We start from the raw sequence: 15,155 nt of genomic DNA on the forward strand, positions 1-15,155 counted from the left end.
TCACAAGTCGCTGAGGGGCACATGAGTGGCACAGTTGTTTGAGTGTCCAACTCTTAGTTTCAGCTCAGGTTGTTATCTCAGCATAGTGGGATTGAGTCCTGTTTTGGGCTCCACACTCAGCATAGAGTCTACTTGGGTTTCTCTCTCCCTCTCTCTGCCCCTTCCCACCTCTCTCTCTCTCTCTCTCTCTCTCTCTCTCTCTCTCTCTCTCCTCTCTCTCTGTCTTTCAAATAAATAAATCTTAAACAAACAAACAAACAAACAAACAGGGGCATCTAGGTGGCTAAGTGTCTGCCTTTGGCTCAGGTCATGATCCCAGGGTCCTGGGATCGAGTCCTGCTCAGGCTCCTGCTCTGCAGGGAACCTGCTTCTCCCTCTGCCTCTCTCTCTCTCACATGAATAAGTGGGTAAAATTTTTGAAAAACAAAACAAAAGTTGCTGAAAATTTCTCTTTTTAGTCTTAACACATGAACTTGGCTCTGTGAAATGTACATGTGTGCTAGGTTTCAAGGAGTTCAGTTTCACGGGAGGAAAAATAAAAACGTCTCTCATTTTTTTAGTGTTCAAAGAGAAAAAAATGATCAGAAACACGCATAAGCATCCTCCATGTTTAGAGTTGAATGAGGAAGGAAATTCAACCAGGTATATGCAGGGTGATATTTAGGACTTCAAGACAGTAAGAAAATGATTAATCAAATGCACGCACATAGGATCTTTATGTTCCTGGCCTTCACTTTCCAGGTGCCAGCTGCCCACTAACTGCCCTTTTCTGAATACTGACCTTGTGCATATAGTCTGACAAGGTTTGCATTGAGAAATCTATGTGTAAACCCAAATGATTTGTGTGAGGTGTGCTGACAAACAAATCTTTAATTTCTTTATTCTAATTAAAACTTTATAGAGTTGTAATAGAGCAGAAAATACTGCCTTCCTCTGCTAAACCATATGCCTGGGTTGAAGAAAGTGTCTGGGCTGACTTGGGGTATGGGATTGAGGCTTTCCTTAGGCCTGCAGATGAGGCCTACTGTTTACTCCTGACCCAAAGGAACCTGGGAGACAGAGGGCCTTCTGGCCTGAATGGGAAGGTTTGGATCAGGTTAGACACAAGAAATCTGAGAAAATCCTGAACAGACTGAAAATAACGTCCCTCATTGGCATCAGGTCCACCTGGAATGCCTGTGGCTCCTTCAGTGGCACTTCAGAGGATATGCATCTCCACCATGAACTAACATTGCTCTAGTTCCTAATCTGAGACGAGATACTTTCACAGGAATGCATCGTCTCATTTCATCCTTCCATCAGCCTGTGAAGTGGGCATTATCCTCTGTGTTCACAGATGAGATCAGTGCAGCTCAGAGGGCTGAGGGACCTGCTTGAGTTCATGCAGCTGCTACAGGGTAGAGCTTTCCAGAGCCCCTGTTTACTTCTGCTTGGCACAGTTAACTTCAAACCACTGAAGACCCCCATAGAATTGCAAAGCAGGACAAGGCCAGAGAGCTAGGAACATTCCTGGGGCAGGGGGGAGGTGTACTTGACTTTTGAAAAGATTGGTAAAACTGCCACACCCACCGTATTCAAAGGTGACAGATCCTCAATTAAGCAAAACTATTGCTGGATTCAGGATCTCCAGCTTTTTGAGTTTGAAGTGGGTCAATTGCTTGCGAGCTCAAATTCTGTCCTTACATATTTACAGATCACCCCCAACCCCTTAAAAGCATAAAGGACTCTGTTGCCACCAGAGTGCGGTAATATCATGCGTTTTAAGGTAGAACTGAGAGCTGTTGAAACTTCTTGTTCTTCACTATTTTCCACATTTAATAAATTATAACAGTTTTATTTCAGCTCCACATGGTGAGCTCAATAGCGAGTAAGGCCATTTCTCTGTTTGAGATGTCCCTTTGAGTTGCCTCGTTCCTAGATTGAGATTAATTTTTTAAGGGCAAGCACGCATGCGCACATGCACACACATGCACACACGTACACACAACCTTTTTCTTCTTCACTTCCCCAGCTGTGTTTTTCTCTGAGCCAGTAGCAGGTGCTATAGGAGGGAAAAGGCATCTTTCAGCAGGAGGCTCCTGTAACAAGTGGCTGCTTCTGCCCTTGTGGAGTTTTATATTCCCTTGTCTTTCTGTAGAAACAGGACGGGAATGAGAACTTATTAGTTGCAGGTATGAGGATGGACAGTTGGCCTTCAGCTTTTATCACTTTTGGGTTAATAGGAATACAGGTAAGAACAGGAGCTGAGACAGCCATGGCTTTAGCTGAGGCAGGTTCGGGGAGTCCTAATCTCATTACCTGGGTTGAGTTCTTGCTGGCAAGTCAGGTGATGGAGAGAAGGATAACTATAATAGTAACAGTTAACACATAGTAAGTGCTAAATATAGGAAAAGGATTATATAAAGTATTTCACAAGCAGTAACTCACCTAATCCCCATAATAGTCTTATGAAGGTATTATTGTTATCCCCATTCTACAGATGGGGAAAACCGAGCCTCAGCAAGATCAAATACCTTGCCCAAGATCACAACTAGAAGAGTGGGGGTAATTTACACCCAGGCAGTCTGATTGAAGAGTGCGTGTGCTTGAGTACTAGGCAAAAAGGAGGCTGTCGGCCTTGTTGCCACCTTCTGCTGGACTTTGGCTGTTACTTTCTAAAATGACAGGTATGAGGAAGTGACATTCGGCGTGCCTCAGTGCTCTCAAATGAACTCTGCATGATTAGGGATACCCAGATTAACAAGTAAGACATTTGGGTTCTTACCGCTGAGATCTGCCTTTCTATTGGGGAAGGCTCCTCCATAGAATGTAATGTGGGATTTGTCACTCAGGAGCCAAGAATGATCGATGTGGGCATGCCCAAAGGCCCTTCGGGAGGTTTGCTGTATTTTTTCATTGTGGCTCTCCTTTGAAGTGTGTGTACGATGGTGATTCTCTATTGATGTGTCCTGGGGAATGACAGATACACATTCCTGTAAACAGGCTTTGTAAAGAAATAGAGCAGGTTCCTTTAACAGTCAGACCTTGTGGCTAGACTGTTGTTGCAAGGAAGGAACCTCTTTGGCAGCCTAGGAAGATAAACAAGGTTGTAAGAGTATGATCTCTAATGCTATTTGTTGTAATAAAACATTTTATTATTATGAGAGAAAGAATGACCTTTAACCATTCCTGATATATAGTTCTTTGTTTTTTTTTATATAGTTCTTTCTTGCAAAGAAATTAAAAGTCAAAATGAAGCTCTGTATCTTTGTATGCATTGTAAAATGTCTCTCCCTCTGCCCTTCTACCCAGTGGTACCTCTCTTCTCCCCCTTTCCAGCTCACAGTGGCACGTGATTTTCTTGTAAGTCAAATGAGCTTAAAGATAGTAGCGTGTGTTGTGTATGTTGTTCTGAACCACTGTCATCTTGTACACACACACACACACACACACACTCACATACACTCATACACATAGGCCTTAGAGTTTAGAAGTCATTTTTATATTTTAATGCATTTAATCCTCATAGTAGCCTAGTGAATATGATATGATATGTATAATAACAGCTCCATTTTACAAAGGAGGTAATTCAGGCTCAAAGTCATTTAAGTTTCTTTATCATGTTCACCACAACTTGTCAAATGCAGAACCCAAACCAGGCCTTTTCCAATTCTAAGTCCAAGAGCTCTTTTCTCTAAAGAAGATTTCAGCTGCCTAGATGGGGTGAAGACTGTAGGGGGACTCTGTGGTTAAGTAAATTTGGAAAACCATAAGTTAAAGTTAAACCAACTACTTCAAGTGGTCCATATTCACACATACCCTGTGATTCTCTGGGAGGAGACCATGGTATGCAGCATTTCCCAAATGTATTTGGCCAGGAAATAAATAATAAATTCTTTCTTTCTTTCTTTCTTTCTTTCTTTCTTTCTTTCTTTCTTTCTTTCTTTCTTTTTCTTTCTTCTTTCTTTGTTTCTTTCTTTCTTTCTTTTTTTTCTTTCTTTCTTTCTTTCTTTCTTTCTTTCTTTCTTTCTTTCTTTCTTTCTTTCCTTCCTTCCTTCCTTCCTTCCTTCCTTCCTTCCTTCCTTCTTTTTTAAAGATTATATTTATTTATTTGTCAGAGAGGGGGAGAGAGAACGAGAGCAAGCATGCACATAAGCAGGGGGAGTGGGAGGCAGGGGAAAGGGAGAATCAGTCTTCTTGCTGAGCAGAGAGCCTGATATGTGGCTTGATCTCAGGACCCTGGGATCATGACCTGAGCCAAAGGCAGACACTTAACTGACTGAGCCACCAAGGTGCCTACAAAATGCTTTTTTTCATCAAGCAGCTGGCAGTGTTCCACATGTGACACTTTGGGAAACTGTGGTCAATAGGCTTAAAGTACTCTTCCTTTCTCTGGGGGAACCCCAAAGAATGGTGAAGAAAGGGCATATCCCCTCTAAAGTCATGAACAATGACAGAAGGGAGCCTATTAGAAATGGTACCTCTGCCTGGGTTTCATCTTTCTGCCATGACTGCTTCCTGAGTGGCGGCAAGTGAATCCCCTGACTGCTGTGGTTCGTGGCTACAGAGCTCTGGTCCACATGTCCACCGGCCCCAGCTTCCCCTCCAGCCAGGCCCTGTTGACCTGCAAAGGTAAACAGTGGATCAGCCTCGTAAACCCAGATATAGGCACTGTGTTATTAGCTGCTTCCAAACTACCTTCCTTCTTGATCTTTGGAGCAAAAGTGTTGATCAAGGCCCTTGTTCCTCTTCCCTCCTTATTTGTGTTTCTGCTAGTACCTTCATGGAAGTGGCAGCCAGGTCTCTAGAGCAGAACTGCACTAGGAATCAGGAGGCTCAGGACTGAGTCTTCATTTCTTGGACTCAGTTTCCTCATCTGTAAAATGGGGATACTGATCCCTTGCCCTTGCTTCCTCACAGAGTTGTCTGGAACTCATATAAAATCACGAATGTGATGGTCCTTTGCAAACTGAGGGACTGGAGGGTGACGGTGATGTGATTGTGGTGGGGCTGCCCTGCAGCCCTGCTCTGTTGCCATTGAAATGCTCTATCTGAAGCCCTTGGTTTCCTGGGCTGTCTGCTGGTTGTTTACTTGTGGGCAAAGCTCTGCTGAATGCACTGTGATGGACGGCTGCTTAGCTCTCTGAACTTACCCTGTCTGTGCAACCCTCAGGAAGGATCTGAGTCAACAGATGACTCCAGCATGGTTAACAAATCTTTCATCGATGGGGTAAAGGGTCCTGCAGCTATTTTCATCACTTGCTCAAGGTAGATTTATTGCTGAAACTATCTGGCAAACCTTTGTTGTTTGGAGCTGCTTTAGCAACACCTCTACTCTCGGCATGCTGCTCTGTGGAACAGTGTGGGGCTGTCTTTCACCCAGGAGCTCTGGGAGTCGTTCAGGGGCCCTGCATAAGCTGGAACTCCAGACTTCTGGAGGCTCCCAGCCAGCCTCACCTTCCCTCTATATTCCTCAACCCTCGTCATTCCCTGCGTCATTCCCTTCCTTGGTGTCATTGGATCAAAAGCCAAATGCCCCCTTTTGAGGCTACTCCCTCCCTCCAGTTCTTGTTCCTTTGCCCACTGGCTCCTGACAGTGCTTGGGTCTGAGCTGATGCCAAGAATGTTGGTAGAACAGAGGCAGACTCAGACTCAGGTTCAGAGGGGTCTGCTCAGGTTTTAGTGGTCCAGAGAAACCTGATGAGCCCTTGGGACCCCCTCAATCTGAGGAGACCCAGGTCCTCATTAGGCCTGCCCTAAGAGGGCCTCCACACCTCCATACAGGGTATGGCACTAAAGACCTTTTTGTATATTCTAGAATTATTCTTTGGCAACAAGTCAGACTTCAGGTCCATGCTTTCTGGTCAGATTCACCTGGAACCAAATGTATTTCTGAGGGTAGAGGAAGTGAAACTCTGGCCAAGTGGCCACTCACTTGGTGAACAGCCTTATATGGTAGACTAAGTTGGATCAAGGGGCACTGTGAGTAGGGGGATATAGAGAAGCATTCTTCTTTTTGGCTGTATCCCAGTGATATTGACTATATGACTCAATCTATTCAAGGGAAACCAAGATTTTTCTCAGTAAACATCATCTCTGGCTCATTTGCTTATGCTTAATAGAAACAGGTGTGCAAGTAAGATATTGGAAGTTTCAGTTGTTGAAAGGAGATCACAAAACTTGGTCTCTCTGTCTCAAAATATGGATTAAGATTACCCAAATAATGTGAACTGGAGTAGCAATTTAGAGATCTTACAGAGGTGTTTTTTTTTTTTTTTTTTTTACCTCCTCTGTCCTCTTCTGTGATTTTTTTTTTTTTTTTTACAACAACCCAGAGAGGGTAGAATGCAGATACCATTACTACCATTTTACAAATGAGCAAACCAAGGATTCAGGGAGTATAAGTGACATGACCAACATCACATTGTTGGGGAAATCTTATATTCGTAGTTAGGACTTTTCCTACTTTTTGAAATAAAGTGTCTGGGAAAAAAGAGGGAGGCCAAGAGGAGATGAAGTTAAAACCGATAAAACCATCAGTCAGGGTTCAAGTTACAGCCTCTGAGCTGTTTTTACTTCTTTGCAAATTGATTTTTGAGCCATGTGATCATGAGCAATGGAGCATTGCAATTAGTAATTATGCTTAAAAACACAAGGTAGGGAGGGCTCTATACCTAACATTTATTGAGCACTTACTATGTGCCAGATACTGTATTATCCCATTTAATTCCAACATCTAGGGATCCCTGGGTGGCGCAGTGGTTTAGCGCCTGCCTTTGGCCCAGGGCGCGATCCTGGAGATCTGGGATCGAATCCCACGTCGGGCTCCTGGTGCATGGAGCCTGCTTCTCCCTCTGCCTGTGTCTCTGCCTCTCTCTCTCTCTCTGTGACTTTCATAAATAAATAAAAACTAAAAAAAAAAAAAGAATGAGAATCTTTAAAAAAAATAATTCCAACATCTAGTCTTATGAGGCAAAAGTGGGCATGGCCATCTCTACTTTATAAATGAGGAAACTGAAGCCCAGAGAGGTTACATGGCTTGGGATCTGGTGCTAATTGGTACATGTTTAATTACAATTCTATATGGACTCTGTTTTCTTTCTGATTGTTACAGCTCCTTGGCATATGGCAGTAATTAAGGAAATCACTTGATCTCTTAGGTGTGCAGTGTTGATCTACTCCCAGAATGAAATTACTGCAGTCCCCTGTCCAGTATTTATAGACCTTATGGCATCAAAATCTAAGGATATTAACTGAAGACAGTAGGATTTTTGAAGAGAGAGGGCATAATGCAATGTCAAAATGGGGTACCACCTGGGGAAGGACAGAGGGTTACAACACAGGAGCATTACCTGAGCAAATTCACCCATTCCCTGGAAATGGATGGCCCAGAAACTTGATCTCTTTAGTGTCCCAGAATCAACTGGTGTAAGGGATGTTGACCCACATTAGCAAAGTGTATAGAGACTCTATAAGCCAGGGTATGAATTTATGAAGAGAAATACAATTGCTTGACCAGCATATTTCCTGTAGATGAACTATATGTGGATCAGGTTATGACCAAAATTCCCTGGTTCCAGAGTCAAGACTTAGGGGAGGTATATGACAGGAATGTTTAATGAGAACCTGCCACATTCTTCTCCATTCATTTGATAGATCAGATATTCTACTTATCCTGGCCAGATCCTTTCCCAAGGACAAGACTTGATTAGGGACTATCATTAATCCTGGAAAATTCCTTTTTCATTTCAGAAAAATTAACTTTATATTATTAGGCTTTTGTTCTTTCCTTCTCTTTTCTCAAAAACTGGCACTAGCCAATGCCTTATTCTTTGTCCATTAGTGCCTCTCAGTCATCTTTTCCTATCTCCCTTGGCAAGGCAATTTCTGGCTCTTTTATTGCTTCAAGTTCCCAAGAATAACTTTGATAAGTAAAATCCCCATAGTACTGAACAGCTTACAGACAATTCACAATAATAATCTGCACAGTAATGAGGCAGGTCTTAGTACATTCATTAGAGAGATGAGCAAACAGAAGCTCAAAGAGGTTAAGTGACTTGCTCAAGATCTTATATCTAGTAAGAAAGAGAACAGGCATTGCTCCAAAGCTTGTATTTTTTTCTTATTGCCACAAAACCATAGAATTAAAGAATGTTAGAGTAGAACAGGCCTAAGAAATAATCTAAAATCTAGAGTCTAGACCTGTACCGCTTAATACAGTAGCCAATAGCCACATGTAGCTATTTAGATATAAATTACAAGTAAGTAAAAATTTAAAATTCCATTTCACAGCCACACTACATTTCAAGTGCTCAACAGCTGCATGTGGCTAATGGCTACTGATTGGCTATAGCACACATTATAGAATATATATATTATATTCTCTATATACATATATATAATATATATCATAGAATAATCCATCATTTCAGAAAGTATCGTTGGATGGTGCTGGTCTAGACTCTAAAGACAATGAAACCCAGAATCCTTAGATTTTATTTTTGGGAACTCCATTTTAAGTGTTAAAAATCCAAATATTTGAGATCTGGTCATAAAACCAACATGTACCTTGTTCAAAAGTTTTTCCTTGTTGAATCCAAAATGGAGGGAAGACAGGCAGGAGATGGTATTTTGGGGGTACACCTGAAAGATCCTGTTGTAGCCTGAGATTCTTTGGTACATTAAGTTGATTGTTCTGGAGCAGCACAGAATCCTTGATGTATCCTGAAGAGTAGGTCAGGAGTCATTGGTAGAAATAATGGTTGCTAGTTCAGAGGTCTTGGAGATAACTACAAGGTTCTCCACTTACACTAGTCTTGGCTTTGGACATTGCCCATTAAAGAAGACAATTAGAAAATGGGAGGGATTAAAAATCAGATAGAACCCATAGAAGGTTTTCTGTTCAGTGTCTTGGGTACTTCTGGCCCTGGGCCTCAAGTGTGCTTCTTCCACTTCACCATTCCCAAGAACTGGGTTTCCCTGGTGGAAGAGACATGGCTGCTTCTTTGGGGTTCGGTAAAAGCCTCCTCCTGCTTCAAGAGGAGAATCCAAAGGTTTCTCTTGGATGTATCCTACTTATTTCTGTAGGCCCCATGATTCTCAATTCAGTTATTCTACAAATATTTATTGGGGGCTTACCATGGCTAGGCATGGGCTCTTCTTAGAGGCACTAATAGTCTATGGGAGAGACGAAGCTCTCCTTTGCTTAGCTGTGTGGCCCCAAATGTCACTGAGATATAAGGGCAGAAAATAGGGAGCTCAGTATTGGCTGGAGTTGTCAGAGAAGCATTTTTAGAGAATGTGGGTCTGAAGTGTGTGGAAGTTATTATAGGGATAGAAAGACGGGACCAGAAAACATATTAGCCTCACAAAGGTAGTGAGCTCTGAGATGTGAGTCCCTGGCAGAGGCCTTTGGGCCAGTGATCTCGTACCACAGTATTGCTACTGTTCCTCCAGCTTGAGGGTCTCATTCTCAAGAGGTGCCTTGGTAATGAATTATGGCAAAGGGGCCCAAGAATGCACTCACACATGAATCTTTTCTTAAACTACACAGTGTAGCCCTATGATTTCCATAGAAGGGTCTGAGATGTGTTTTGATGTTAAGTGGGGTTCTTATCCTTGAAGATGTTGGACCTGGCCTCTGAGGCAGTGGTCTGGTCTTTCCTCTGCCCCCACCCAATGATAAACATATCTTTGGTTAAGAGGCTTTTTCTCAGAAGTGTTAAATAAATGGAACTGCCTATAATGCTGGGCCTGCCATGAAAGTAAAACCAATTACTGGACAAAACCCACATCTCATTTTCCTTTAAGTCATCACTTACTGGGGAGAGAGCTGTTTTCTCTCCTTTCCCAAGGTAAACCTATAAAACAAGAAGCAAGTCAGTCTTCCTCTGGTCCTGTCTGTTTGTACTGAAGTAATGGCAAACACCCAGTGGGTGCTGGCAAATCCTATTTCTCACTCCTCTCATCCCCAACAGGTTTGCCAAATAAAATAGGAGATGTCCAGTTAAAATTGAATTTCAGAGAAACAGTGAATAATTTTTAAGCAAAAATATGTACCAAATATTGCAAGTTTAATTCTGTGTGTGTGTGTGTGTGTGTGTGTGTGTGTGTGTGTGTCTGTGCAGGTCTCTGTGTGTGTGCATTAAACCTGGCAATTTGAATCCCCAGTAGTTTCCTGTTTTCATTTTTAAGCCTTTACAGAGTACATTTGGAGTCTCTGTTCAGCATAAGGGCAGGCCTTCTGCTGAAGGCCTAACATTTCTACTTCCTGGAGGATCTGAGATCACTTCAGAAGGCAACTCAGGAATGTTGGGGTGAATGTGGAGCTGGGGGTGAATAAAGGATTTGCCTTCTAGTCCCAGCCCTGCTTTTGGCTGAATGATTTTGGATGTATTGCTTTGTCCCCCATCCCCAGGGCCTCTTTTTCCTTGTCTTGTAAAAGACAGAGATTGATCTGGAGGATCTAAAGTCTCTGAGTGGGGAAGGTTGGGAAGAAAGTTTTGCTTGGGATGTGGAGTGTGGAAGTCCTAAGAGGAGCTAGAGAGAAGGCAAAACTTCAGATTGTATGTTCTTCTGCAAATGTGGGGGAGGATAAAGGGCAAAATGTATGATAGAGACTCTCAGTTCCCAAGCTTGAGCACCTTTGCCTTAACACAAAATTGTACCTGAAATTCTAGCATTTCAGGACTTGATGGAAAACACACCCTCACATCAGAATTCAATGCAGGGCATCACAGGGTGTATTGGTGTATCCTCCCATTGCCCCACTGACCTGCACATTGGAGCCTGTACATGGTGTCAGGGGGCCATGTCTGCAAGAGGCCTCGCAGGTATCTCTTGGCTGAATACCCAGGCTGCATCTGCCGTTGGGCCTGGGTCTCTGGTTGGCTTCGGAAGTGGAGGTACGGTTGCCAGGCTCTGTCCTGTTCCCTCTGTGGGGACACCAGTCAGGAAACAGCATGGCTGCTGAGTCCTGAACCTCCCAGTGATACAGGCTGGTTAGCATGATCCTCCTGAATAATCTGGGATCCTCCTGGAAGGTGCCTCAGGGCACCCGAAACAGATGCCTCAGCCAGCAAACATAAACCAAAAACCCACAGAGCAAAGCACTGAAAGGCCCCTGCAGATTTGCAGTTGGAAGGAGAAGGAGAAATGAGAAATTCCAGACCCCATCTTGAGACAAAGCCTCAGAAAAGAATAAGAACCTCAAAGAAAACACATTACTTAGTTCAGCCTGTGGAAATAATTTTAGTACCTTAAAAAGTGGTCCTGTAGGGCAATGGGAAAGTCAGCTCAACAAGTCAGCATTGGCGGTTAATGTTTGCAATGTGAATAATGGGACAAACTATGTTCATGTTAATGGGAAGCCTGGCATTTTGAAAATATCTGGCTCTGCTACATTTCATTTCAGCCCAGGAGAATTTTCTGGGAACCTACCTGCTAAAGCCAGTTCCACTGTATAAGGCATCATGGGGAATAAGTGTGAATATGAACATCTCACACTTAGCTGGGGATATATATTCTACAAAGAACTTTCACCTCATTATAATCCTTTAATGTGGGTGAGTTAATAATATAACTAATTAAATTATGCAGAACTCTCTAAGGATGATCAGTTAAGAACAAGAATAGCAAAGATGTGGACTTGTGTTGACATCTATCTGCCTCCCCCTTGTCCCTGTAGACATCACCAATCAATCATGGCATTCTTGACTGATGAACAGATTGTGATTTCAGAGTCCTTCTTTTACAAACTTTTAAAGGATTTATTTATTTATTTATTTGAGGGAGAAAGAGAAAGAATGAGAATGGGGGAAAGGAAAGAGGGAGAGGGAGAGACAGAATCCCAAGCAGATTTGGTGCTGAGCGTGAAGCCTGACACAGGACTTGATCTCACGACCCTGAGATCATGACCTGAGCTGAAACCAAGAGTTGGATGCTAAACCAACTGAGGCACCTAGGCACCCCAATCTCTTATAATGTTTTTAAAAAATTGATGCATAATTTATGTATGATAACATGCACAGAGCTAAAATGTTCAGTTTAATAAAATCTGACAATTGGGGGATCCCTGGGTGGCTCAGAGGTTTAGCTCCTGCCTTTGGCCCAGGGCCTGATCCTGGAGTCCTGGGATCGAGTCCCACATCGGGCTCCCTACATGGAACCTGCTTCTGCCTGTGTCTCTGCCCCTCTCTCTCTCTGTCTCTCATGAATAAATAAAAAAAACCTTAAAAAAAATCTGACAATTGTATACACCTTTGTAACCACCACACAAAACAAAATATAGCCCAGAAAGCTCCCTCATATTACTTGCTGGTCAATTTTTCCACACCCATCAGGTAATCACTGTTGTTGAGGTAAGTAAGCCACTGGCCTGGGTAACTTTGCTAAATCCTGCCGGAACTTCTCAAAGAAAAATGGTTAAATTTTAAAAAGTAAAGAAAAAAGAAAAAAATATGATGGAAATAAAGAACCTGCTTAATGTGGAGAGAAGGCCTTAGGTATTGGTTTCTTGCTCTGCTGGGCAAATCTGTGGTTTGCTCCCGTTCTGATGTATTCAGGAGATCAAAATGCCACAGAAGGATAGCCTACAGCTGTAGCTGAGAAATCAAGACCACCAGAGACTCTTCAGCTAAAGAGAAGGCTGAGAAGCCAAAGTCCATAGGACAAAGGAATACATCTGCTGAGGAGAGAGAAACAGGTACCCAAGGTAGACATTCATTCATTCATTCATTCATTCATTCATTCATACAGTGTATCAAATAAGATGCCAGGCACTGGGGGAATAGGGACAAATAAGACAAACTGATAACTAACAAATAATTTGAGTAACAGAGAAAAAAAAGCATGGCTAATTATTCAATTGGCTGTATTCTTTAAGAATTTGTAAATTAAATGAATGTTTAGAATCCAAACAGAGCATCCGGATGTCTTTGAGTTCTGGATATTTTATGTGGCAGGTAGTTCAAATGCAAAAATATACCAAATAATTCAGTCCCACATAAATCTTGAGGATTTTTCCAGAGGATAAGAAAGAATTATAGAGGGCAGCCCAGGTGGCTCAGTGGTTTAGCACTGCCTTCAGCCCAGGGCATGATCTTGGAGACCCGGAATCGAGTCCTGAGTTGGGGTCCCTGCATGGAGCCTGCTTCTCCCTCTGCCTGTGTCTCTGCCTCTTTCTGTGTGTGTGTCTCTCATGGATAAATAAATAAAATCTTGAAAGAAAGAAAGAAAGAAAGAAAGAAAGAAAGAAAGAAAGAAAGAAAGAAAGAAAAAGAAAAAGAAGGAATTATAGAATGGGCAGTGGACGCAAAGTGACTCAAGTTCTTGTGCACTCCATTTTTTTCATTTGGTCACATAATAATCTTTACTGAGCATCTTCTATGTGCCGGGCACTGTGGTAAGCCATGGAATATGAAGCCATTTGATCTAAGGCCTTTTCTGGGTGAATTGGAACTTCATTTCCTCCCTGAAAATCTTTGCTTCAAATGACTCCTCTCTGAATGAAACAAGACCTAGCCTCCTCTGAGAAGCTGTGGTCCCTATGTAGATGGCATTATGCACTGTTTGATCTGGACAAGAGCCCCTTGTTGTTTCCCATTTGTGAGTCGTTTTGAAGTATCAGCTTGGTTCTGAAGCTTTACTGGGCAACTTGGTAAATGGGGCAGAGAGTTACTGAAAAGAGTAGGGAATCTTTTGTCCTGGAATTTGGGGTATCTTATATATATTTTTGCCTATACTTTGTTTTTTTTTTTTTTTTACTTCTTTTCTCCATTTTATTTATTTCTCTAATTATGTTTTTATTATTTATTTTTTTAATTAATTTTTATTGGTGTTCAATTTACCAACATACAGAAAAACACCCAGTGCTCATCCCGTCAAGTGTCCACCTCAGTGCCCGTCACCCATTCCCCTCCAACACCCGCCCTCCTCCCCTTCCACCACCCCTAGTTCGTTTCCCAGGGTTAGGAGTCTTTATGTTCTGTCTCCCTTCCTGATATTTCCCAACATTTCTTTTCCCTTCCTTTATATTCCCTTTCACTATTATTTATATTCCCCAAATGAATGAGAACATACACTGTTTGTCCTTCTCCGATTGACTTATTTCACTCAGCATAATACCCTCCAGTTCCATCCACGTTGAAGCAAATGGTGGGTATTTGTCGTTTCTAATTGCTGAGTAATATTCCATTGTATACATAAACCACATCTTCTTTATCCATTCATCTTTCGATGGACACCGAGGCTCCTTCCACAGTTTGGCTATTGTGGCCATTGCTGCTAGAAACATTATATTTTTGCCTATACTTTGAGAGCCGATCTTGGTCTCTGTGTTAGTTTCCTATTGCTGCTTTTTAAAAGATTTTATTTATTTGAGAGGGAGAGCAAGAGAGAGAGAGAGAGAGAGAAAGAGCAGAGAGTGCACACAGAGGGAAGGGGAAGCAGACTCTCCACTGAGCACAGAGCCTGAGGTGGGCCTCAGACCCACGACCCAAAAATCATGACCTAAGCTGAAACCAAGAGTCTGAAGCTCCACCGACTGAGCCACCCAGGTACCCCAATAATCTCTTTGTTTTAAGGCCATCTGATTAGCAAACTTAATTCCATTTGCAACTTTTATTTTCCTTTACCATTTAACCTAATATATTCATATGTTCCAGGGATTAGGACATCACATCTTTGGGAGTCATGATTCTGCCTGCCATGGGTTCTTTTCAGTTTTTTCTGATTTTTCTTAGTAGTTTCTCAAATCATGCCAATGAAGTTGATTGATAAGTTTCTCATCTCATTGGATAAACTGATGCCCTGAGAGAGAAACCCAAGGCCTGTTTAGGGTTACCAAGGAGAACAGTCAGGGTTAAATCTATTCACTCATTTCCAAGGTGTGGAATAATATGTTAAGTAGAAAAAAAACAAGATACAAAAGAAGACGTAAAGTACAGTTATAATCTCATAAAAGTATGTTTTATAAATGTATAATCATGGTGGAAAGACTGAAAGAAAATATATTAAAGTTCTAATAACAGTGGTAATAGGGAGTTGGGCATGAGATTACAGTCAGCTTTTTTTCTTTTCCCTTTTTAAAAATAAAATTAAAAATCCAGTAATATAGTTAGATTATATTAATAAATGGAAAACATGTTAAAATTATTTTATTGGACCCACCTCTTCTC

General features: G+C 42.0%; 1 protein-coding gene across 8 annotated transcripts in view; it reads right to left on the reverse strand.

The window, feature by feature from the left end:
- The window catches only part of KIAA2012 (KIAA2012 ortholog), a 122,754-nt gene that overhangs the window by 94,916 nt on the left and 12,683 nt on the right, over positions 1-15,155 (reverse strand). For 3 of the 8 annotated variants that reach the window (XM_072741967.1, XM_072741969.1, XM_072741968.1), the window contains exons 3-4: positions 2,765-2,948; positions 1,989-2,131 (exon numbers count right to left, since the gene is read on the reverse strand). In XM_072741967.1, coding sequence (XP_072598068.1) covers positions 1,989-2,131; positions 2,765-2,948 — 327 coding nt within the window. Of the gene's footprint in view, positions 1-1,988; positions 2,132-2,764; positions 2,949-4,460; positions 4,604-8,547; positions 8,704-10,753; positions 10,961-15,155 lie in introns of all 8 variants that reach the window. The other 5 variants (XM_072741964.1, XM_026002529.2, XM_072741970.1 and 2 more) reach the window with 4 other exon arrangements.

Source organism: Vulpes vulpes, chromosome 16 (assembly GCF_048418805.1).
Source record: "Vulpes vulpes isolate BD-2025 chromosome 16, VulVul3, whole genome shotgun sequence".
Classification (NCBI taxonomy): Eukaryota; Metazoa; Chordata; class Mammalia; order Carnivora; family Canidae; genus Vulpes; species Vulpes vulpes.